This window comes from Schistocerca cancellata, chromosome 4 (genome assembly GCF_023864275.1).
Source record: "Schistocerca cancellata isolate TAMUIC-IGC-003103 chromosome 4, iqSchCanc2.1, whole genome shotgun sequence".
Classification (NCBI taxonomy): domain Eukaryota; kingdom Metazoa; phylum Arthropoda; class Insecta; order Orthoptera; family Acrididae; genus Schistocerca; species Schistocerca cancellata.
This window is the reverse complement of record NC_064629.1, coordinates 138844729-138871405: the sequence shown is the minus strand read 5'-3', so window position 1 is coordinate 138871405 and position 26677 is coordinate 138844729. Positions and strand designations below refer to the sequence as shown.

Below are 26677 nucleotides of genomic sequence, written 5' to 3'. Positions count from 1 at the left end.
TGGTAGCTTTTCGATTCCACAACTGCAGAAATGGCGTGGTTTTGAGGCGAAGTACTCAATGAGTCAAGTTCACAGCACATTTTCATCCAGAAAGGAAGTTCCTTGAAGGTTATTTGACAGAGCAGAAAAGGGGAAAAATCTGAGGGTACAAGATCAGACGAGTAAGGTGGGTATGGAATCAGTTCCTAACCCAACTCATGTATAGTGTTTTTGTCAGTCTAGCAGAATGCGGGTGGGCATTATTATGGAGTAGCATCACTTCTCACAGTCTTCCTGGCCTTTGTTCTTGGATTGTCTCTGCAAGACATCTTAGTTATTGACAATAAATGTCAGCAGTAACATTTACACCTCGAGGAAGCAATCTGTCACTGTCGCTGTTCCACCAGATGCATAACATTATCTTTTGTGGATGCACGCAGGTGATTTTTACGGGAACCTGCTGCTTTGTTTGGGTTCAATCATTCTTTTCTTTTTCTTAAGTTAGCATAAAGATACCATTTCTCAGCACCAGTAGATAGGAATGGTCGGTCTTGTTCACAAACCAATTGATGATGAGCACGCAGAGATATGCATGTATGGACAACTGCTGATTTTAGTGATTTTGGCTTAAAACTTGCAGTACCTACACCAATTTTTGAACCTTCTCCACTGCATGCAAATATCGCACAATGGTAGAATGATCACAGCCCGTCACATCTGCCAATTCTCGAGTGCACTGCTGTATATCATTGTGAATTAATGCGTTTAAACTATCTTCATCACACCCCAAAGGTCTTCCTGAACATGGAATGTCAAAATGATTCTCCTCAAAATGAGAAAATCATTTTCTTGCCATGCTCTGTCCAATGGCAATATCCCTGTACACAGCGCAAATGTTTCTGGTTGTCTATGCCGCTGTCACCCCTCTATTAAACTCCAACAGAAGAATATGTCAGAAATGTTCAGATTTCTCCAGTTGGCACTCAATTTTTAGCATCCAACGCTCCACTCCCTATCTCCAAATAACAAAATGACGATATGTTAATTCAAACAGCAACAGTAAAGTACAAATAAAAAATGGCAATCAATAAGTAATCCATAGCAACCGGAATGACAACATGCAAAACAAACACTCCAGGAAATTATGCACAAACCTAATATAAAATGCATAGCACACTAATACTCACTTTTGACAGAGTCAACTACATTTAAAACAAGTACCATGTTATGATACCATGAGTAAGGATATGATGCAGCAAGATTATTATTCTAACTCTACATATGAGGGTGGTTCAGTTAAAGGTGTTCACATCAAATATTTCCAAAACTTTTTAAGATATCACGATTTTACTTTAACCACGATGAACTGTAATAAAGTCCTCATTGAACAACATCAAGCCTTTTGTAATAGCAAGTATTAACTGTGCCACTCAGAGGCCAAACTGACTAACTCAATTTTTTTAATAATTTTTTTTTTTACTTTTGATTACGGAAACCTCACAAATATTTATATTTTCAGTGGCCAAAATGTTTAACTCCATTCATTTAATCGCATCCTTAGGTAACAATACTTTCCACGGCAACTGAACATTTTGTTACAGCTTTCGGAGGCCAAAGTAACAAAGTTTTCTTATACATATTTCCACAGAATCTGCTTCTTCATAATTAAGTATTCCATCTACCCTCCTCAATACCAATTTTACATGATTACCCCATTTCATCTTGCTTTTAGTATTGCCCCTAAATGCTTGTACATAAAGTTATCATTATCAACTGCGTACTATAAATGAAACTTGTATGTATAAAATTTTGATTGTAATGATTTCAATAGCAGCAAAGGGTTTATGTATCTATGCATGAATGGCCAGAAACAGAAGGTTCTTAGGGGGCCACAAGAGGGAGATACATGCCTGTAACAGCACATAACAAACTATGCAACAGACCACACGCATATACTGACTTACTCAGGTTTATGCATGGATCAGAATTGAAAGATAAAAACTATGTTAACCATGATGAAACTTCTACCAAGTTCTGCAACCGAAGTGGACATCACTGATTTTCAATTTTTAATGCCTGGAGGTAGCTATCTGCCAAATGACTCCAACTTTGGTATAATTGAATCCGAAGTGAAAAAGAGAGAAAACATCTCACCACAAGACTGGAACGAAGTAATTCATTACTGCAAAATAAAGAACCCCTTTGTAGTAGTTGAAACAAATCACAATGATTTTTTATCTACAAAGACTCTTTAAGACGCCATAACAAACAGGCAGAAGACAGTCAATTGGTTGCCAGTAAATTAGCTTGACACACAATGGATTCTACTGGGAAGATTACTACCTTACACTCTACAGCAGAAGACATCTGTGAAGATTTTTCATTCCTTGCAGCAAATTTGAAGAAATCCACAGCAGGTCACCAACCTGAATTTGCAAATGTAAACCTGGATACCCTAGACAAGGAAAGGGTTAGGACATCTAATATTCCTCCTGAAGTACTGTATATTCCTCCTGTGAACCATGACTACTGAAGAAACTAGTGACCACTTGTGAGGAACTGTGATGATTAGTCATAATGGAAGTTAAAATGGAATAAAAAGTGAACTTTTTCAACAGACAATGTGATTAACTGCTGAAAAAATACAAATGTGGCATTATTCTCTGTTTCAGTGATCATCTATGTTGTGTTTTCATCAAATTTGTACATCACACAAAATTACAATTACCACAGCAATATTATGATGAACTGAAAAGTGAGTTATAATTTAAAGCTGAAATATGCATTTAACTTTAATCTCTGTTTCTGTTGCACTGGAGTTTTGTCAGTTTAGCCTTTGAGTGGCACATTGCAGATACATCACTACAAACTTTCCTTTTTCAAATAAACTTAAGTAATTTCTGTTGCTAATACCGTAGATCCCAAACAGACAAATTCAGTGTGCTTTACTCTCCAAAACCCGATAAGGAGTTTTGGAGAAACAGAAATATTTAAAAATTAGGATTTGTTTGTCTTGAATAATCAGTTTTTTCTCATAGTGTGCAGGAGTTCATGTTAATCCTATGGAACTCCTGTGTATAGTTGATTAGACACACCAGCTTGGTACAGTTAAAAATTTAATGACAGATTTGAAATAGTTGTAAAAAGTTACTGATCACCAGCTAACAATGATAATAGTTACACACAATTATATCAGTCCTGAAAGACAGGTGATTGTCAAAACTTGAATGGCTTTGTTAATAAAAGGAAAATGAGTATGAAGACTGTTACGCAATATCTTTTCATGAAAAAAAAAAAAAACATTTTAATTTCAAGATACACACACATATTGCAAAAATACATCAGCAACAGCAACAAAATGGAAATCACAAACGAAAGTATTATAAAATTTCATTAAAGTCATCAACAGTTTACAGCAGTACACTTTTGCACTTGGTAGTCCACGGAGTTCTGGAAAGACTGATGAGATTCATTCAATAAGGATGTACCAATACTATCACTTCATCTTTGAACTTACCCCAGAGAAAACAGTCCAATAGTGCCACATTGGATAGCATCCGGGCTAACTTTTAATGCTTTGACATTCTATCCAGTGACCAGGAAAGAGCTGGATTAGCACTTTCCTAACCACAGGTAAATAGTGAGCAAGCACTTTCCTAACCACATGCAAATAGTGAGCAAGGAACCCGCCATTTATAATCACATACATCTGTTTATATCAATGCGTACTTCCCATAGAAGAGTCAGTAATGCTTTGATAATAAATTGTGCGTATAGTCAGAAGCTACACTCTTTTCAATGCAGTACAGCTACACCTACATAGAAATCCACACTCTGCAAGTATACAGGGCATGGCGGAGGGTATGTTGTACCACTACTGGCCATTTCCTTTCCTGTTCCCCTCACAAATACAGTGAGGCAAAAACAACTCTCTTTATGCCTCTGTATGAGCCAAAACTCCTCTTATTTTCGTAGTCCTTACATGGAACATACATTGGCAGCAGTAGAATCATTCTGCAGTCAACTTCAAATGCTGGTTTTCTAAATTTTCTCAGAAGTGTTCCTTGAAAATAACGTCACCTTCCTTCCAAAGATTCCCAATTGAGTTTCCAAAGCATCTCCGCAATACTTGCACATTGTTTGAATCTACTGGTAAAAAAATCTAGCAGCCCACCTTTGACTTTCTTCAGTGTCTTCCTTTAATCCGACATGGTGCAGATAGCGAACACATGGAATGGATTGCACTTGTAACCTTTACAGACAAACCACAATTTCCTAAAAGTCTCCAAATAAATCAAAGTCTACCATTCAGCTTCCATACTATCATCCTTACATGCTCATTCCATTTCATATCACTTTGCAACATTATGCCTACACATTTAATCGATGTGAATGTGTCAAGCAGCAAACTACTGATGCTGTATTCAAATATTATGGGTTTGTTTTTCCTATTTCCATCTGCATTACCTTACGTTTTTCTACAATTATAGCTAGCTGCCATTCACAAGTAAGGAGCAATTACACAGCCTCCTATAATCCCACACTGAATTTTCCCACTTCACTGCCTGCCATGTTCAACCTGCCTCAGCTACAGTGGATTTTCACACACCCAACAACGAGTATTTCTTACATTCAGCCAGAAGCTGTTTTCAAACAATCCTGACAGAATTATTCCACAGGTATTCACAATTTCTCTGAAGCTAACATGCAGATACCAATACTCTAATATTCTAATATTAAATACAGCTACGGCAAAGATTATACATCATGTTGGCCATTTCTTTCAACTCTCATGGAGTGGTGCGTCATGAACACACATCACAAGGCCAAATCATCATAAATGAATACTACCAGGAGGTTCGTCGTCACCATTGTGATACTGTGTGGTGCAAATGACCAGATCAGTGGCCAGCAAAAAATGGCAGTTTTATGGCGATAACATTTCTGTCCAATCTGCACATCTGATTTGAACTTTCTTCACCAAGAGCAACATTCCTGTCGGACATAGTTGCATGTCACTTTTGGCTATTTCCCAAGTCGTTAATGCCCCTGAAAGGAACATGATTTTGGGTGAAGAGAAGATATCATGTGGAACACAACAGCCCAGCTGATCACCATTACAAAAGATGTGTTGCAGAAGTGTTTCCAACAATTGCAGAAGTGCTGGGAGAAGTGTGTGCATTACCAATAAATGTACACTACTGGCCATTAAAATTGCTACACCATGAAGATTACGTGCTACAGACGCGAAATTTAACTGACACGAAGAAGACGCTGTGATATGCAAATGATTAGCTTTTCAGAACATTCACACAAGGTTGGCGCCGATGGTGACACCTACAACCTGCTGACATGAGGATAGTTTCCATCCGATTTCTCATCCACAAACAGAAGTTGACCGGCATTGCCCGGTGAAACGTTGTTGTGATGCCTCGTGTAAGGAGGAGAAATGCTTACCATCACATTTCCCACTTTGATAAAGGTCAGATTGTAGCCTATCACGATTGCGGTTTATTGTATCGCGACATTGCTGCTCATGTTGGTCGAGATCCAATGGCTGTTAGCAGAATATGGAATCGGTGGGTTCAGGAAGGTAATAGGGAACGCCGTGCTGGATCCCAACGGCCTCGTATCACTAGCAGTCGAGACGACAGGCATCTTATCCCCACGGTTGTAACGGATCGTGCAGCCACGTCTCGATCCCTGAGTCAACAGATGGGGACATTTGCAAGACAACAACCATCTGCACGAACAGTTCAACAATGTTTGCAGCAGCATGGACTATCAGCTCGGAGACCATGGCTGCGGTTACCCTCGACGCTGCATCACAGACAGGAGCGCCTGCGATGGTGTACTCAGCGACGAACCTTGGTGCAAGAATGGCAAAACATCAGTTTTTCGGATGAATCCAAGTTCTGTTTACATCATCAAGATGGTCGCATCCGTGTTTGGCGACATCGCGGTGAACGCACATTGGAAGCGTGTATTCGTCATCGCCATACTGGCGTATCATCCGGCGTGATGGTATGGGGTGCCATTGGTTACACGTCTCGGTCACCTCTTGTTCCCATTGACGGCACTTTGAACAGTGGACGTTACATTTCAGATATGTTACGACCCGTGGCTCTACCCTTCATTCGATCCTTGCGAAACCCTACATTTCAGCAGGATAATGCATGACCGAATGTTGCATGTCCTGTACGGGCCTTTCTGGATACAGAAAATGTTCCACTGCTGCACTGGCCAGCACATTCTCCAGATCTCTCACCAATTGAAAACGTCTGGTCAATGGTGGCCGAGCAACTGGCTTGTCACAATACGCCAGTCACCACTCTTGATGAACTGTGGTATCGTGTTGAAGCTGCACGGGCGGCTGTACCTGTACACGCCATCCAAGCTCTGTTTGACTCAATGCTCAGGCACATCAAGGCTGTTATTACGGCCAGAGGTGGTTGTACTAGTTACTGATTTCTCAGGATCTATGCACCCAAATTGCGTGAAAATATAATCACATGTCAGTTCTAGTATAATATATTTGTCCAATGAATACCCGTTTATCATCTGCATTTCTTCTTGGTGTAGCAATTTTAATGGCCAGTAGTGTATTTGCTTCGTACCAATATTAGTCACTGTCAGTCATATTCCCTATGTAGGAGAAGAAAAATGAAACATTATTGCCTTCCATACATACTTCAATCTGTTTAGTCTTATTCTTATGGTCCCAATTGAAGATGTACAATGAAGCCAGCAGGACTGTTGCATAGTACACACAAAATACTTGACCTATAAAGTTCTGTAACAGGGCACAGTTTCATACGAATAATGTTACTTTCCTTCAAAGGATTCTCATTTTAAGTTCCTCATGTATCTGTTTCATTTTATATCAACCAGTTACAATCCTAGCAATATGTCTCTAAAGTCCTTCCACGCCCCTGCCACACCTAATGGATAAGGAATATTAAAAAGTGCACCAGTACTCTAGTCTAAGTCACACTATTGAATGGTATGCAGTTTCATTAACAGAATGTGCCTAACTAAACAAAGTTCTCCAGTTGCCTTCCCTATGATTGATTTCATGTTTCGTCCATTTCATATCATTTTATAATTTTATCTTCAAGTATTTAAGAAATGAGGGTCCCAAAAGATTACCGCCAATAACAACATCAGATATAATCAGGTTATTTCCCTTGTTCATGGGCATTTTCTAACATTTATCTACATCTAACTAATGTCAGCAATCAGTGCAGCAAGTAGAAAACAGACCAAGTAAGTGTGCACTTCGTTAAATCATCCAGCAACAATACTTTCCTATAGGGAACGTAAGTGTTGACCCTATATTATAACCCTTACTATCCTAAATCAGTCTAGTACTGATCTTCTTCATGGTTTAGATATCATAAACCATTTATGTACTCTGAAAACATTAGTGATCTTATAACACTTTCTTGGGACACACTTTATGCCACTTTTGTTGCTGCTGAACATTCTAAATCCACTATAACATACTGGGTTCTATTAATCAAAAATCATTTGAGGCAGTCATGTTTGTGAAGGTACACCACACGATCTTACATTGGTTATCAGTCGATTATATGGTGCAGTGTACCATCTTTTAGATACATGATAAATACTTCACCCTTCAACATCAATAGTTTCAAAATTGAACCTCACTTGCACCAAGCCATCATCAAGAAAAATTTTAATTACCTACTTTTTTTAAATAATGATAAATATGTTCAACATCAAAGAACAAGGTCTATTGTTGTTATTTACCAATATATTTGTAGAAGTCTTTTCAAGAAAACTGAACACCTAAAGTCTTTTGGGTAGGTGGGTGAAAGTACTATGCAAAGGCTTGCTCAAGCTGCTGGAGGGTTTTTAGTACAATTAATAGGCTCTATTTACATGCCATGAGAAACTACAGAAACAGGAATTAATTCACATCAAACACGCGGTTGTGCAGTTTAATACAATTGTAGTGCAACCAACACTCCACTGACTGCAATCTAAGATGTGTTCTGCATAAATGCCTTGTATTCTGCCTAAATATCTATTACTTCCTCTGTGAACTGTTCAACTTTAGTTTTATGCCAAAACACTTTACTGCCAGCATTACAACCATGGAAGTTAAGCTAAGTTTTCCAGTCTCTTTGAACATTATATTCCGCCACCATGCCACATGGCAAGTTATTGCGTTGTTCTGATAAATAGCAGTGTATTCTATGATAATGTGCCACTGAAAGAGACATCAAAAAAGAAAGTTACAAAATAAGACACAGTGTTGCTGTAATGTGCGGAGTTTATAAGAAACAGGGATCTAGCCACACTCCCCAGCCCCCCTCTGGAACCTTAGGTTTGCCAAACTTGATTTCAGGCAATGCTTGCTGAGTTCCCCTATACACTCCTTCACTTCCATACATGATAAAACCTGTGTGTGAGCACTATGGCATGGAATGGTCTACAGGACTATTGCCTTGAGATGCTCATGTCATTACTGGTATCCTAAACTTGTCTCAACAATTAAAAATTAATCTCCTTGTTCCACAACCTCAAAACACACAGATACATAATTAGTCAGTCAATAAGTAGGTACTGATCATTCCAACAGGAAAGGCTTTAGCAAGACCTTTAGTTGCAGCTACCATGTAGTGTTCCATTTGAGATTGACAAATGCACATTCTCTGGTCCATGTTCAACTCCAAACCTTGACCATGGGCAAATTTCACAACCAAGTGCAAAATACATTCCATTCTAGTATAGTTGATTAAATAGCTCATAACTTTTATCATATCAATCCCACTACAATATGAACAACTATGAACAGTGTGCATCTGCGGCTGCCCTTCCAGCACATCCTAGTCTGGCATTTCTCCTGAACTAAGTCTCTGCTTGTATATGTTTCCATGTCAACACCTCCTTTCCATTACTCTGCCCTACTTCTGTTTATTACCCTATTTCATTCTGATTCCAAGCCTCCCTCTTGTGGTTTCAGAATTTACTAATTTTTGCTGGCCTTACTCTATTACCAACCTTCTTTTTAATTTTATTTATTTATTTATTTATTTATTTATTTATTTATTTGTTTATTTAGCTTACACCGCATTCTTTCATCCTTATGACTTTTTCAGGTGAGTCTTCACTCTATGCAACACTCAGAAATCTTCTTGCCCACCTTCCTCATCCTGGATCATTAAACATACCAGTAAAGCTCCATAGTAAAAAATGTATGTGTACACCTATTTAAAGCACCTACTCTGAAGAGCAAAGAGTTTAAAAGTCTAAGTATTCATCACTATTTTAAATGACTATCCACCACTCAGATCACTGCCTTAATTATTCATAAAAAATAAAGCTTTTATCTCCTGTCATGTTAATAATGAATGCTGAGGCATTATGCCACACAGAGACAGCAAAACATCAGTTGCACAAGGATAGAGAAGGAAATTAGCAACAGTTTAGAAGAAACCATTCAGATATTCCCCAGAATTAATACACACAAACTACACAAAATCTCAATGTGGATGGACAGGCAGTATTTGCAACCTTCTGCTTCAGAACTTTCTATACTTATTTATTGCTCCCCATCTGACAAGGGAAAGCCACAACATTGGGATCATGGATTTACTACAAACTTTGCACACCTTTAGTAGGCCATTAAAACAACATAATGTGCAAATGGTTAGGTGCACTACTGTGGCAATACCGAGAAAATCAGAAGAGAAGTTTTACTTGTCTATTATATAACACATTTATTTGTGCATAGGTGCTAGGCGTTAAGAGTTCATGGTGGTCAGGTGGTTAGTGTTTGAGCTTTGTAGGATGAACGTGGATGAGGCGGTGGTTCTAGTCCCACTCAAACCTTCATTTTTATAGTACAAGAGTAACATCTGTGACACTCAAAAAAATTTTCACCTACACTACTCGTTCCTGCTACATTAGCAACATCTCACCACTACACGGGTTAACTGCCAAATGGGGCCTGCCTCTGTGCCTGCAGCTCGAAGTGTTGAGGTACAAAGTAGTTCAGAGTACCTTACCAGATTGTGTGTAAGGGATTTTGGAAATCATGGCAGGCATACATTTTCAGGAAGAACTATCCATTTCATCATTTACTTGTCAATACTTACAAATATGTTTGCTCTAACAGTCAAATTTATTTAAAAATAGCAAGTAGCCAAGTAACATGAAATTCACTATTGTTTTTTTAAGTTATATTATCTCTCAAATGTCATATACGTTAAATAATATGACCAATGATGTAAAGAAATATATATATATTAAAAATAAAGTTTGGATGGGAGTCAAATCGTTGTCCCATACATGTTCGTGTTATGTAGCTCGAAAGCTAACCACTTGACCATCGTAAACTCTAAGATCCAGCACCTATGCACCGATACATGTGATACATAACAGATGCATAAAACTTCACCTTGCTACTTGCACATTACATCCTTTTCATGGCCGACTAAAGGTGTACAAAGTTTGAAGTAAATCCGTGATCCCAATGCCGTGGCCTCCCCTTGTGAGTACTGAAAAATGCATTATTTCTATATTTTGCATTGACTGCTAAAAGAATTCAAAATGTTTTCTATCTCAGAACATAATGATCATCAGAGACCACTTATTCATTTGTCTCCAGTTTACAGAAAGAACTGACAATGCCATTACTGAATAAACAATTACGGTATTCATCTGGCAATGTTGAGAAAGCAGTGAAAAATTAACTCGGGGTGGTCAGACAGGTATTTGAGCCCTGCTCTTGAAGCCAGGACCAGTATAAATCCTGCAGCACTTCATTCAGTCACATTGGCTATTATCTTCAGTAGGATACCACCAGACTGTTATTTCCTTTATAAAAATAAAATAGGTGGGTGTAGTGCTGCTCGTGACTCACTAAAGACTAGTACATCCACTTACTCTTTTATCAGCATATGTCTTACCTCTGTATAGACATTACAAAGCATATCAAAGTTCCCAGATGGCTAATCCACAAGCTCTGTTTTGCTTTATTCTTGGTTATATGACTAGTGTAACCTGGCCAAACAGTGCTCTGTTAGCACGAGCATTCCAGTTGCATTCTTGCCTATTGCTCCAAACATAGCAGCAAGCACGGCTGAGGGGTTAGGATGAAGAGGACAATGAAGGCTGCAGCGGGATGCTGCTAGAGGTGGACAGTTGCACTGTCAGATGCCAAACAGTCTGCTGACAACATTACTTGCATTAAATTAGATTTATGTTCTGCATTAGCACTAAGGCACCTACGTGCTTTCCAAAAAAGAAAAAGTGGAGAAGCCAATCGTTCAATGACAGATGGAAACTGCCTTCCTTTTTTTATCATTTAATGGCCAAGCAAAGGGCTTAATATGCCATAGCAACTGATATAAGCTGGAAAAACATTTACTAAAACATCATTACAACAACACCAGCCACAAAGATGACACAAAGCATTTCTTTTCTTCCCCCCCCCCCCCCCCCCCTCCCCGCTAACAAATGACAGTGAATGCTAGCTGAACTGAAGGTGCCCGTTAGGGAATAAAGCTGAGTTAAATGTAGGTAGAGTGGTAACAAAATATTTAATTGCTGACATCACAAATGATTCGAATTTTTTGTTAGTCTCAATGCAAAAGGAGAATCATTTGGTAATAAATGTGGAGGACAAGAATGATGCTATCAAACAAAAATTAACCCTGTGGAAAATTCAACTTTTTGTTCATGACATGAAACATTTTCCACAACTCATGGCAGTCCTTTGTGGACCAGACATGACTGAATACATTTCAGTAATTGAAACAATTCATCACGAGTTCTCAAAGAAATTGCAAGACATTGCAAGACTGAAGGTAGATTTTGATTTATTTGTCAGATTGTTTTCGATTTTCGCTGCTAACATACCTCATTACTTCTGACTTGAGGTGATAGATGTACAATGGAACATCCAGCTCAATGACCTGTTCGTCCCATCCAGGTATTTACAAGACTTATAAAATATTACCCCCAAGAGAGGTATCCTAAATTACGCAGACAAGCTGCTAAAGTTATTTCAATATTTGGTTCAACAACACGGGTAAACATTTTTTCTTCTCTTCTGAAATTGACAAAGCTCTGATAACATTTGGGTTTAATAGATTATAATCTGCATAAGAAATTGCTTTGCCAAAAATTAAAACTTGAAAATAGACACACGTGTAAAACGCCAGCTTATAAAAGTATGCTGCATCATTCGCCTCTTAGAAATAGTTGCACTGTGTTGCAATTACGTCTTCCCATGTTTCCTGCATGTGTAGCCTTCAGCTGTCTCACACACACTTCCTCAGAATAGCACAGTGCTGGGGAAGCCAGAGCGCTCAGCAGACTGTAATGCGCTCGCAGAGTCCGAGCGTACACTGGGAGTGCAAATGTTGGCCAGGCCTCTGTTAGTCTTCGAGCACAAAGATCAGTCATCATTTGGTCCTGAGAATATTTCTGTCGCTTACTACTATTTTCACCTTTGACAATGATTTCTTTATGTGAAAAATGCCAAGATGAAATATGGTTCAGCTTGATGTTAAACAGACGACAGTGACACACCATCTTCAATTTTAACAGCATACACATTCCAAGTGCTCAACTACAGAGGAAACACTGAATATTATCTTTAACAACTGTGACTGAATAATTCAACTTTTCATCAGAGATCCTTCCTTCTCTTTTGTATGTTTAAATGTCAATCCTACCTCCACCTGACACATCACAACCCCTAAACTGCTAGGGATGTTATGTTCACTTTAACTCTGATGCTCACTTTAAGTGTGCAATAGTCCTGAAAATGATCAACAACCTACACCAGCTCATTTCTTCTAGGCAAATCAAAATGTTAAACTAACTACTACATCATCTCAAGTAAATGCAACACACAAAACTCATTTATTGCTACATTAAACTTTGCCTGAAATGCTTAATTAACAATATTTTGTGTATTGTTCATCTTCCACACAGCATGCCTATAAACTCTTGACTGACTTACTTAATTCTTTCTAATGTAATACAAATTGCACAAAATTATTGTGAGCACACTAATGCCTTCTTACTTCAACACAGCATGTAAAACACAAAGACTTCAATATGGAACACAGATATTTATTTGCAACTGATATTATATTAATGTGCTGTTTATTTTATCACTTTTATCTCTCTCTCTCTCTCTCTCTCTCTCTCTCTCTACCCCCCTCTCCCCCTCTGTGTGGGTGTGGGGGGGGGGGGGGGGTTCCAGTTTTATGTATTTCAGGACATACCTCAGTCACACAATACCAATTCTCCCTATTACTCAAGGGTTCAAATTAAAATTCCATTAAACATGCATGAAAATGTGAAAACATTGTTATTTGCTTTAAGACACACAGCTAAAGTACTGAAGCACTGTTATAGCTTTTCAAAACTATTAGATTCAAAAGTGATTACCACATCTAAATATAACATGCAGCAAAAAATTGGAAATAGGTTTGCATACCTGTTAGAAGCCATGAAGTATGATGTTTGTGCAAGATCTTTACTGGCTGTCAATTTCAGAGGACACATCCAGAGGTCAACAGAAACAGGATCGGAAACAAAAGAGGGGGAAATAACATTATTGTTGAAACTTTTCTCATCTGCGTATCTTATAAGTACATGAACAACTCATACCGTATTTACTCTAATCTAAGCCACACTTTTTTTCTGGTTTTTGTAATCCAAAAAACCGCCTGCGGCTTAGAATAGAGTACAAAGTAAGCGGAAGTTCTCAAAAATGTTGGTAGGTGCCGCCACAAGTAACTTCTGCGGTCGAATATATGTAGCGCTATACAGGCATGCTTACAGTCACAAAGATAAATACTGGTGCCAAAACCTCTGTATCAGTAAATAAATTCTAAGAAAAGGTAGAATAATGTAAACATTATGCCAAGTATTCTTTTGTGTTTGCTGCTATCTCATTTAAATCCTGTCTGCCTAATAAACTACGAAACTAGAGTGAGACAACAGCAAATGTGGACGAATATACATATCATATCATGTTTATATTCGTATTATTCTTATGCTGAATAGTGATAGTCAGAAATGAAGCAAGGCAACTAACTAGATTTTTAAATCTAAGATGACTCTAATTTCTGTGCAGAATGTAATGTACTAAAGAGGAGAATGTAATGTACTAAAGAGGCGTCTGCAAAGATTTTCAAACGGAGAAAAATTTTCACTAAACTGTCGTTCAGAACACCATCTATCATATGCAGTCTATTATTTGGTTCTTGTTGATCATTATCAAAGAAAGCAGCAGTGTAAGTAACAACAAATAGCAGTCTCTTGCCATTGTTTCACTAATGAGACAATTCCTCTTTTTTTTTTTTTTTTGTAAGTGGCAGTAGCACACACAAAAGCAATGCGACAAACAATAAACAATGCATGACACAGTACAATAACGCATTTTCAGCTTAGAGTGACATAAACATTGTAGAAATACGGACAGAGTGCCTGACACATAGCAAGGGCTACTTGGTAAAGCTTAACTGTTAAGCTTACGACTCGAACGAAACTTCTGTAGCTGTATCTTCATCCATTCGACCTAAATTGTGTCTCATGTTACAACTGACCAACTTTGTTTCGATTTGGAGGTGCGGTCTAAGACTTTTCTCTTCCCTTGGATTTCGAGTCTCAAACTTCAGGTGCAGCTTAGATTCGGGAAATTTTTTTTTCCTTGATTTCGAGTCTCATTTCTCAGATGCAGCTTAGAGTCGAGAAATATGGTATTTTTTAGGATAGTTACATTTAAGATATATTAAAGAAATGCAATTTTCATCAGTTATTTCTGCTCACCACAAACAATGTAGAAATAATATATTACTATAAATTCCTAGAGGTTACAACACATCTTAGAATTTCCCATCAGTTGGAAGCACGAGTTAAATCCACTATGTCGTCAACACCTTGACACAACCAACCCACACACATACACAAAATAATTTATTACAATAACAATAATAGGATGGCTAGAGAAGAACTTGGTATTGGAGGAGACTGATGTGCTTTTGAACAACATTAAGTTTTCACACTCCCAAATAACTGTCTCATATTTCAAAAAAAATTCAACTCCGCTGTAGCTGTCAGGCAGTTACCTCATTACAATTCCCCCTCCCATACTTGTTTCCCTCTCCACCTGAAAGAAGATGACATAAAGGTGCACGAGTTCAGCGGTTAAGTCAAACACCCTTATGCAATCTCATCTCAAGTCCTCCAATATTTTCACTTTCCCCAACAAATCACGAATCAGGACAGACAGAGGTTGGAAAAATGCATTTCTCCTGATAAGGCTTCTCAAAACTAAGTTCCAGTCTATTTCAGTTAGCAACCTACACATCATAAGTAGACCTGTTTTGGCAATCGACCCAAAGAGAGGCACTGATTGTGAGACTTACTGTCACGTAAATAATGGAATAAATCTTTATGTGCCTTGTTTGGCTTTAAATGAACAGACACTACTCTCTATTTTCACGGATTACACTTTCCAGTTTCTCACTGAAAAGGCATTCTGATTTTGCAGCTCTTGTAAAGATTTTGAGAGGCCCTTAAATTTGACAACACAAGATTAGTATGAGATACAGATGTTTGTTGAAACAATGGAAAAACCTGAATGAATATGTGAGATGGTCAAAGTGAATAGCACATTCAGTGTGTAGGCTAACAACACAGGTTTTGTATAGTAAAGTATTTTCATTGAGTAACTTTAGGAAATTCCAAATAGAGAAAATACCAAGAAGGTAAAATGAATGTAAGCTAATTCTAAATATGGATGACTACTGGCAAAGGTCTGAGCATATAGATTAGGTTCCCAGACGTGTGTGGCTCAAAGACTTTTCAAGTAATAGAATCCAGTACGTTGACCTCAACAGCAACTGTTCATCAGAGACAATGGTATCATCAGAACTGCCCCAGTGAAGTGTGATAGGACCACTCCTATTCTCTATATACATAAATGATCTGACAGACGGGGTAAGCAGCAATTTACAGCTGTTTGCTGATGCCACTGTGGTGTACAAGAAGGTGTCGTCATTGACTGACTGTAGTTAGTGTCATGAATGATTTCTTGCTCTAAATGTAGAAAAATGTAAGTTAATGCAGATGACTAAGAAAAATTATCCTGTTATGTTCAAATACAGCATGAGTGGTGTGCTACTTGACAGTCAGGTTGATTGGTAGAAGGGAAGGTGAGTGCTCCACTCTGTTTTATTGGGAGAATTTTCGGAAAGAGTAGTTCATCTATAAAGGAGGTGGTTTATACAATGCTAGTGCAACCCATTCTTGAGTACTGCTACAGTGTTTGGGATCCCCACCACGTCAGATTAAAGGAAGACATCGATGCAATTCAGAAGCATTCTGTTAGATTTGTTACTGGTAGCATACCCGCCAACTTTCAAAAGCCAAAATTCAGTTTCAAAATTTGGGAGGTGATGTGTTGGCAGAAGAGCCAACACCGTGTAGCTAGAGGAGGCCGATATGCACGCGTTTAAGCTCACGTACACTGGCGTGAGGTCTGGAACAGGACAATGTAATTAATATAGCCAATAAGGTACGTTGCTGCTGGAATACTTAACTTTAATCCATAATTGGTGTACATCACTCTTGATGGTACATGTTTTACAATCTCAATATAAACTGGTAATGGCGCCTTGCTAGGTCGTAGCAAATGACGTAGCTTCTGGCTATTCTAACTATCGTCTCGGCAAATGAGAGCGTAGTTTGTCAGTATAGCATCGCTAGCAAAGTCGTCTGTACAACTGGGGCGAGTGCTAGGACGTCTCTCTAGACCTGCCGTGTGGCGGCGCTCGGTCTGCAATCACTGACAGTAGCGACACGCGGGTCCGACGTATACTACCGGACCGCGGCTGATTTAAAGGCTACCACCTAGCAAGTGTGGTGTCTGGTGGTGACACCACAGGAGGTACAAATGACCAAAAACAGCAGCTCATTTCCAATATAATCTTGAGATAACAGATATGAGCCTTTCCCCATGACATCACATAATTATAAATGGCTACAAATACATGACATACAAGGCACCAATTGTAAAAGCGTAGGATAATAAGCGACTTCTCTTAAGTACAATGACAACACACAAACACATGATAAACAGGTCATGTGTAACTTCCTGAATACTATAAATTTCAATACACATATTGATTAAAAGTGACTAGTGAGTTAAGGACTTCCCTCCATTAGAAAAAAAAACTGAAATGGCATTTTTTCAAATCAAATATATATTATCAAATATATATTATATATGCTAAAAATAGGGAGAAATAATGGAATAACTGTGAGGTGGGAGAAAAATCGGGAGAGCTGGCAGGTATGCAGTAGGTTTGACCTACACCCAAGTATTATGGAGATGCTTCATGAACTCAAATGGGAATCCCTGAATGAAAGACAATGCTTTTTTAACAAGGCATTATTATGGAAATTTAGTGAATCGGCATTTGAGGCTGACTGCAGAATGATTCTACTGCTGCCAACATACATTTTGCCTAAGGACCATGAAGATAAAATGGAGACATTAGGGCTTGTATTTAGAGACAGTTGTTTTTCCCTTACTACGTGCAAGTAGAACAGGAAAGGAAATGACTAGTGGTGGTAGGAGGTATCCACCATCATTCACCATACGGGGCTTGCAGAGTATGTGTGTAGATGAAAAGCAAGAGAAGGTACAAGAATAGAATGTTCAAAATGAGCATATGTTCATGCTTTTGATGAATCTTTCACTCCAGTGAAGAATTCCTGACAGATTAAGTTCCATAGTATTATAATACTTTCAACAAGAAGAACACAACAAAGGTGCTGGAATCATTGAGCACTGTATCTGATACAAGTTTCAATCTTCAATCATATAAAGGTGGACGGAGAAAAGTTCATCCTTGTTTGTATCAAAGTTTCTACCACGAAACTATAACCTGCATTCAGGAAAAAGACAGCACACAGGCATCAGTAGTACAAGCAAGTTATCTTACTGCTTTTCATACTGAAAAAATATTACGTTTTTTTCCATTAAAGCAGAATTTGTACGACCCTGTAGGATATTCACACCATCCAAGCGATGTGTGGTGGAGGGCACAATTCATGCCAAAATCATATCTACCCCCCCCCCCCCCCCCGGTTCCACTCGCAGATCACACTTGGGAAAAATGACTGAACACCTCAGTATGAGCTCTAATTTGCCTTATCTTCGAATGGTGCCTAGAATGTGGAAGCTTCATACACAATAAAATACCATTTTCTGCTTGTTTGCCAAACCTGCCACATACATATGGTCCCCACTTTATTCATGTTATACCGAGATGACACAGTGCCTCTAAAAAATCTGGGTAGCAATGCTTTCATATTTCTGCATGAAACTGACCATATTTATCACTAAGAAATTTCAAGCTCAATCTGGGAAGGATAATTTTAATAGTTTGTCCATGAATATTATTAAAATGATACTTCCAATACAGATTTGACAGCACACCAAATTCCATTGCCACACATACATATAATTGCACACAAGTATTCACAGCCATAACGCTTCTATTAAGCAGTCAGTCACGTATACAAGTTTTGTATTCATAATTCTGATTTGTATGTAACATCCACATTATTTGACATCATTAATATTATCACATAATGTGAGTGTTACGTAAAGTCTTACTTCTGTACATGATACAGTCTATGTAAGCAAGTGTTGTTGAGTCATCTAAAACAGTTCAGTGTACGGATATTTCCTTGACTGTAACAAGTTTGGAAATACGAGGGACAACCAAAAAGTTTCCATTTAAGAGTGTTGCTGCAGTGTATATGCTATATGCAAAGAATTGCAACGCCGAGTGAGGTATATACACACCAACATATAGGCAAGAGATTAAAGTGTGCCATTTGCTTCTTTCCGATATGTGTGCAATAAATGTGGAAACGTGAACTATGGTGACATTGTTACCCAAAGCATCCAAACAGGCCCAACGTACTGTTGTTCCTTTCTTGGCTACTAAGAAACAACTGCTAGAAAGCCATCAAAGAATGAAGAATGTTAATGAGGCAGCATACCTTTAAAAAAGTGTTTTGCCAAATGAGAATCTTCAACCTGATGTATCAGGAGGATGACTGCCTCAATGCTCACCACAATTTTGTGACAATTTGAAAACCTACATGTGTTCAAAACCTGAATTACAGAGGAAAACATAGTGATGGAAGAGCATTAAGAGTTTATGAAGAAATGGAATGACAACAAAACTCAGCCAGTTACTGCTATAAAATACTTTAAATTATTCATATAGGGAACTTGATTTTGTATAAATTTAAGCTTTCAGAATGTATTATATTTTTATACGCTGTATCATATTTCACTCTGCAATGAATTGTTACATGTGACAGCAACATAACCTTGCATAAATAATTATCATAAACTGATAGCTTTTAAGATTTCAACTGAACAACCCAAGACATTGCATACAAAACTCACTCACCTCTGACCATATGACAGCAACGAACAACATGTGTATGAGGATGATCAATTGCTACGTCAAATCCAAGAGTTTGCAGTAACACATTTTCATTGAACACCAACTCGTGAGCTTGCTCCATATATTGCTGTAAAAGAAATCATGAAATTTTAAACTACATAATTCTGTTAGTAAAATTCTCAGAAACACATATGGCATTACATTTTGATGAAAAAATGAATGAATATCTTAACAGGACAGACTGCAGACAAGTGTAGTGTTGCATTTTTTGATGGCAATGAATTTAATTATGTGATAACTTCCTTGACAACAGTGCTCCCACAAAGAACAGACACTTACAGTGAGTTTGTTAAATTTGTGTAGCTCTACATACAGCTACTAAATTGATGTGGCTTTATTAAGATGCAGTGCACTAGTTGAAAAGATAGCCACTCACTCACTCACTCACTATAAGGCCACAGTAGAGTCTGACCAAAATGTTACAATGGTTGGTTAGGCAACTAATGTCACATTTTTAACCAGGAAGTTTTCTGAACAATTATGTTTTGCTCAGGATATTGCTACTTATGATAAAGTACAGTTGTTTACCTTAATGCGTACTCATCTTGACAACAAACTGCTAATGAAAGTACTGCTGATTCAGTAAGATTTTAGTGTACGAAATCACAAGTTAGATGATTATTAAATTTTTCAGTTTCACTCTGCAATGTACGATACGATTGCTGCACCAAATTGCAGGTTTATTGAGTCTGCCTGAGGCAGCAGATTAGGGTACTAACACAATTGTCATTTGAAAGTGTCATTAGTGTGGTTTTTGAAATTAGACTGTGTTAATGTAAGAGAGATATAGAGCAGCAAAAAGCATTTAGTTAGATGAGCATACCGCTCAGTTCCACATTACTTTGTTTCATTGAAATCCCACAATGACACTGCTGGTTGAACAAAAGTGAAATTGTATAAAGCCACTAGCAAGGCATTTTACTCAAAATCACCACTACTGTGGGGGAATTGATTCTTTTTTTAAATTAACTTAGTTGTGTGCTTTTTCAGTATACCTATATTCAACAAAGAAAGGTGGTGGTAGTTATGATTTCAATTGTTGAGACAGAAGAGGAGAGAAGATTAAGCTCAAAAGTGATAGCTGAAAAGATATTTTTATAACACTTCCCATCATGGGTGTCACTAGAGCTTTCACATTAACACTTCTGTGCTTTTGAAATGAATCCTTTTTTTGTCAGTACCAGTTTTCTGTTTCTTGAGTTGAGGAGATTAAAAGTTTGATGAGGCTAAATTTGGTTGTAAGAGGCAATAGAAGTGTAGCAGTTTGTGTTTTGCAAGTGGAAGTTGCATAGAACTAAAAGTAATCTATAACAAAATACATGTTGTCAAACAATGTAAGTACTATAGGTAAGGACTCACTGTACCGTTGAGGCACTGAGTCGCCACCAGGTATATAAACAAGATTCCACCTGTGCCACTCAGCCAGTGGACTGCTTTAGCAGTTAGGCCTCTCTTGGTATTTCTCCACTTCACTACACTCAACTTCTGTGGAAATTTTAACTATGTGGCCTCTAGTGGCTGTCTTGGAAGACTGCAGTTAGCTGCAGGGTCACCAGATGGCAGTTGCATTCAGTTTCAAAGTCTAGTTTCAGCTTTTGTTGCACTACTGGTTTCCATTCTGTACTGACGTGTTCAGCTCCTCACTTTGTTTCTATCAAGACAAATATGGCAGAGGAACAATATACTGCAGAGGAAGCTCTTTTCCTCATACTACGTAGTGACTTTGAAGGCAAAAGCAATTTATCATCTGAATGGTATATGTGCTACTCCTGCTGTTAAATCGATCTCTAAAGAATTCTCAACTTGGGCTTGTCTACTGAGATGAAAATTAATCTACAGAGAGTGACATAGAACAACAGCACCGGAACAACAAAGAAAAACAAAAAATAATGTGGAAAAGTGAAAATGTGAACCCGAAGAAATGTACGCCTGATACACTTAATTCTGGACTGGAAGGTATTGTACACAATGACAGCATTTTAAGTTTATTTCAGCTGTTTTTAGTGTGGATATCAATATTTTGTGTGAGGAAATTAATAGATACCTTTCTTGCATGGTGGCTGCTGGTCATGTTCCAATGAGAGTCCAAAGGATATAGAGTGATGTGAATATCAATGATATTTACATCTTTACTGTCACAATCTTTACCATGACTAGAGTAAGAAAATTGAGCCTATCTCAATATTCGTCTGAGAACCCAGTTATTCACACACTAATGTTTTCTAAACTGCTACCTAGAGACCAATTTCAGCATATCTTGAAGTTTTTACATTTTGCCAGTTATTAAAAAAGCCTCACAATAATGACTATTTATACAAGCTATGGCCAGTAATTGACCACTTACGAAAACAATATACAGAAAATTTCTGCCCTTACGAAAAAGTATGCATAAATGAAAGCCTTCTACTATTCAAAGGCAGATTAAAAAACAAGCATTATATACCTGCTAAACGAAGCCATTTTGGAATAAAGATTCTGATTATTTGCAATGTCCACACAAATTATATTTTAGATTTCATTGCCTATTGCAGCTCACATCACAAATATGACCTCGGCATCTCAGGAGATGGCGTAGCTACAAGTGTAGAACCATATTTACGAAAGAGAGACACCTTGTACTGTGACAATTTGTAGATGAGCCCTGCCTTGTTTTGTCGGTTTATGACTGGGCAACCAATGATTGTGGTACAGTCAGGCACGTAAGAAAATATATGCCTAACATAGTGGGAAAAACTAAAGAAATGTGAGTTTACTTTCTGTTTTGTATCTATTACAGTTGGCACTAAAATGGTGTGACAAAAAAGATGTGTGGTTGTTTACGACGGCCCACTCTGCAGAAATGGGGGAAACATCAAAGGTGGATTGTCAAAAAGGACAGAAGAAATTAAAATCTACAGCAGTGCTGGACTACAACAAATCAATGGGATCTGTGGATAAAAGTGACATGGTAATAAAGACAGTGGGCAGCATCAGAAAATCCACTAAATGGTACCACAAGTTGTTCATTCACATTATGGATGTGTCACTTTTTAACTCCTATTGTTTGTGCAAGAAATTTGTAAGGAAAACTAGCTAGGCCCACTTTCAAATCGGAGTCATCCAGGAAATCCTGGAAAAATATAAAGTAGAGAGAAGAAGACCTGGTGGAGGAAAGAGATCTGAACTCCCCTCAAGAATGACTGGAGGACCTCAACTGCCAGAAGAGTGGAGTAGCTACAGAATCTGTGTTGTCTGTAATGAGCAGAAGAGGTACAAGCAGATGAAAATGTGTAGTATGGCATTCAATACAATACTGTGTGTCTATCCCTGCTTCAAGATTTATAGCACAAAGAAGAATTTTTGAAATGTAATGCTTCTGTCTGGTGAAATTGATGTAACGTAATGCACTGAAATGTAATATACTGAAATATCATGTAACCAAATGTAAATAAACATTACTATATATGTGGACACAAAAATAACATTAAATATACATTTTAAATAATGAAGCACCCACCCAACCAGTGCTCTGTCTAAAAGCATAAATCTGATAGAACGTACAAAAAAATTATGTGAATTGTCTAAAACATCCCAAACAATCTTTTTACTCAAAATTAAGATCAAAAACATTTGAATATATGTATAAATATTTTCCCAAATTTGTATATAATCACTGTGATCAAACAGCAAGTGTGAAACCAGCGACAGGGAAGTACCGTGTCCACAGCGCACCACCCTACCAGCAGTCAGTACACCATTTACTTCCGGTATGATGGACGTGGAAGAATTATGGGCAAATTTTAAACACATTGTAAATCACACATTGGACAAGTATGTGCCAAAAAAGTGGGTTAAGGACGGAAAAAACCCACCGTGGTTTAACAGCGCAATTCGGAGAATGCTCAGGAAGCAAAGACAGTTGCACTTGCGGTACAAGAAAGATTGAGAGAATGAGAAGAGGCAAAAGTTAGTAGAGATTCGTGCTGCTGTAAAAAGAGCGATGTGCGAAGCATTCAACCACTACCACCGTCATACCTTAGCAAAAGATCTTGCTGAAAACCCAAGGAAATTCTGGTCTTACGTAAAATCGGTAAGCGGGTCGAAGGCTCCCATCCAGTCACTCACTAATCAGTCTGGCCTGGCAACGGACGACAACAAAACGAAAGCTGAAATTTTAAATTTAGCATTTGAGAAATCTTTCACGCAGGAGGATCGTACAAACACCGCCGTTTGAGTCTCGTACAGAGTCATGTATAGAGGACATAGTTGGGGTTGTGAAGCAGCTGAATGGGTTGAAAATAAATAAATCGCCAGGTCCTGATGAGATTCCAATTCGGTTTTACAGAGAGTACTCTGCTGCATTGGCTCCTTACTTAGCTTGCATTTTTCGCAAATCTATTGCCCAACGTAAAATCCCGAGCGACTGGAAAAAAGCGCAGGTGACGCCTGCATATAAGAAGGGTAGAAGTACGGATCCTCAAAATTACAGACCAATATCCTTAACATCGGTTTGTTGCAGGATTCTCTAACATATTCTCAGTTCAAATATAGTGAATTTCCTCGAGACAGAGAAGTTGCTGTCCATGCGTCAGCACTGCTTTAGAAAGCATCGCTCCTGCGAAACGCAACTCGCCCTTTTTTTCACATGATATCTTGCGAACCATGGATGAAGGGTATCAGATGGATGTCATATTCCTTGACTTCAGGAAAGCGTTTGACTCGGTGGCCCACTGCAGACTCCTAACTAGGGTACGAGCATATGGTATTGCTTCCCAAATATGTGAGTGGCTCAAAGACTTCTTAAGTAATAGAACCCAGTACGTTGTCCTTGATGGTGAGTGTTCATCGGAGGTGAGGGTATCATCTGGAGTGGCCCAGGGAAGTGTGGTAGGTCTGCTGTTGTTTTCTATCTACATAATGATCTTTTGGATAGGGTGGATAGCAATGTGCGGCTGTTTGCTGATGATGCTCTGGTGTACGGGAAGGTGTCGTCGTTGAGTGACTGTAGGAGGATACAAGATGACTTGGACAGGATTTGTGATTGGTGTAAAGAATGGCAGCTAACTCTAAATATAGATAAATGTAAATTAATGCAGATGAATAGGAATAAGAATCCCGTAATGTTTGAATACTCCATTAGTAGTACAGCGCTTGACACGGTCACGTCGATTAAATATTTGGGCGCAACATTGCAGAGCGATATGAAGTGGGACAAGCATTTAATGGCAGTTGTGGGGGAAGGCAGATAGTCGTCTTTGGTTCATTGGTAGAATTTTGGGAAGGTGTGGTTCATCTGTAAAGGAGACCGCTTATAAAACACTAATACGACCTATTCTTGAGTACTGCTCGAGCGTTTGGGATCCCTATCAGATCGGATTGAGGGAGGACGTAGAAGCAATTCAGAGGCGGGCTGTTAGATTTGTTACTTGTAGGTTTGATCATCACGCGAGTTTACGGAAATGCTTCAGGAACTCGGGTTGGAGTCTCTAGAGGAAACGAGGCATTCTTTTCGTGAACCACTACTGAGGAAATTTAGAGAACTAGCATTTGAGGCTGACTGCAGTACAATTTTACTGCCGCCAACTTACATTTCTCAGAAAGACCACAAAGGTAAGATAATAGAGATTAGGGCTCGTACAGAGGCATATAGGCAGTCATTTTTCCCCTCGTTCTGTTTGCGAGTGGAACAAGGAGAGAAGATGCTTGTTGTAGTACTAGGTACCCCTCCGCCACGCACCATATGGTGGATTGCAGAGTATGTATGTAGATGTAGAAACCCACCTGTGAGATGCCCACGCCCACACCCGCGCGCACAGTGTTTAAGAAAAATCATCAACTTTGTCCTCAACTTGCAAACTATAGGATAGCAGAAGGAGAATGAAATTTTACATTGTAAGTCCTTGTATTGATATGCTGTTATGTGCAACAAATCAAGTTTAGCCCGCAATTCCTTCTGGAGGAACTAAAAGCTAAACGTCTTTTTTTTTTTAATGTTTTTTCGACCAACTTTACTTCAAACTCTCCATATGAAAATTGATCAAGAAATCTCTTTATTACTTTGCTTAAGAGAGTGCAAAAAGTTGTACAAAATGGCCTAACTGTGTTTCTTTCAAGAAAATACTGCCAGAGATTGTGTATCTCAAATTTGCAGAAAATTCATGAGTGCACTGTTGATAGCTGTGCTATGGGATCAAACAAACGACTATATATCCAGAAGCATTGAATCGGCGATCCTGAGACTTTACCATGTTTACTGGGAACATATCCAAATGCTGGGAACATATGCAAATACTCATACAAAATTAGATCAAAATACGTGATGGTCATGTAGGAACCTCTAAACCACTTGCCATGGAATGACAGCTACATTTGCTATATCAACTGTCGAGTACTAAAAGCATAAAATATTATGAGGAATATTACATGCTAACTTGTCATCAGCTCAAGAAGCCTGTCTATTGCATGGAGCTATTTAAAAAATCACTGAATTCATTAGGATGGTTAACCTAGAGCCAAAGTTCAGCAAAAAATGAGCAGCCCATTGAACTTCCCTCCTTGTTTCACTGTTCAACTGAAATATTACAAAACAATTTAATAGCACTATTTTTTAAATAGATCTAAGCTGCTTCAGGAGCCATACTGAAAATTTGTACCAACTCGTGTAAAACCTATACATCTTTGACTTATTTCTTTTGTGAGATCTCTCTTAGCTTTTTTGCTTCTGCATATAACTGTACTTGTCAGCCTGATGGGCTTTGGCACAAATATCTGTCGACTGAGGAACAAACCACATCTTTTAATCATGTTCATGACCTGACAAAAGGCACCTGACCAGATTCAGCACTCATGTTGGTTACAAGGTCCATTATATAGACATGGGTGGAGAGCCTAGTGTCCTTTCATAGTGTATTAATTAAAAGTTGTCACACTCTAAATTTCAGTGTATAAATTATATGAACAGTTTATCTGACTGCTGTTTAAACTGTCCTATTCATTTGTCACAGAAAATTAGTACAAGATGGAAAAGTCTGCCATATATAATACTACAGTGAACTCCTTACTGTTGATAAAATAAAAACCCTCTAAGGAATGCAGTTTCTTAGGGTTTAAACTAACAACTGGGAGGCTTCTTATTTCCCAAGTGATTTTTTCTCAACAATTTTCACTTT

The 26677-nt window shown here is 38.2% G+C and overlaps 1 protein-coding gene across 2 annotated transcripts in view; it reads right to left on the bottom strand.

Annotated features, from left to right (window-relative positions):
* The window catches only part of LOC126183212 (cyclin-T-like), a 113670-nt gene that overhangs the window by 70743 nt on the left and 16250 nt on the right, over nucleotides 1-26677 (bottom strand). For both annotated transcript variants that reach the window (XM_049924996.1, XM_049924995.1), the window contains exons 3-4: nucleotides 19473-19596; nucleotides 13466-13511 (exon numbers count right to left, since the gene is read on the bottom strand). In XM_049924996.1, the coding sequence (XP_049780953.1) occupies nucleotides 13466-13511; nucleotides 19473-19596 (170 nt within the window). The remainder of the gene's footprint in view (nucleotides 1-13465; nucleotides 13512-19472; nucleotides 19597-26677) is intronic.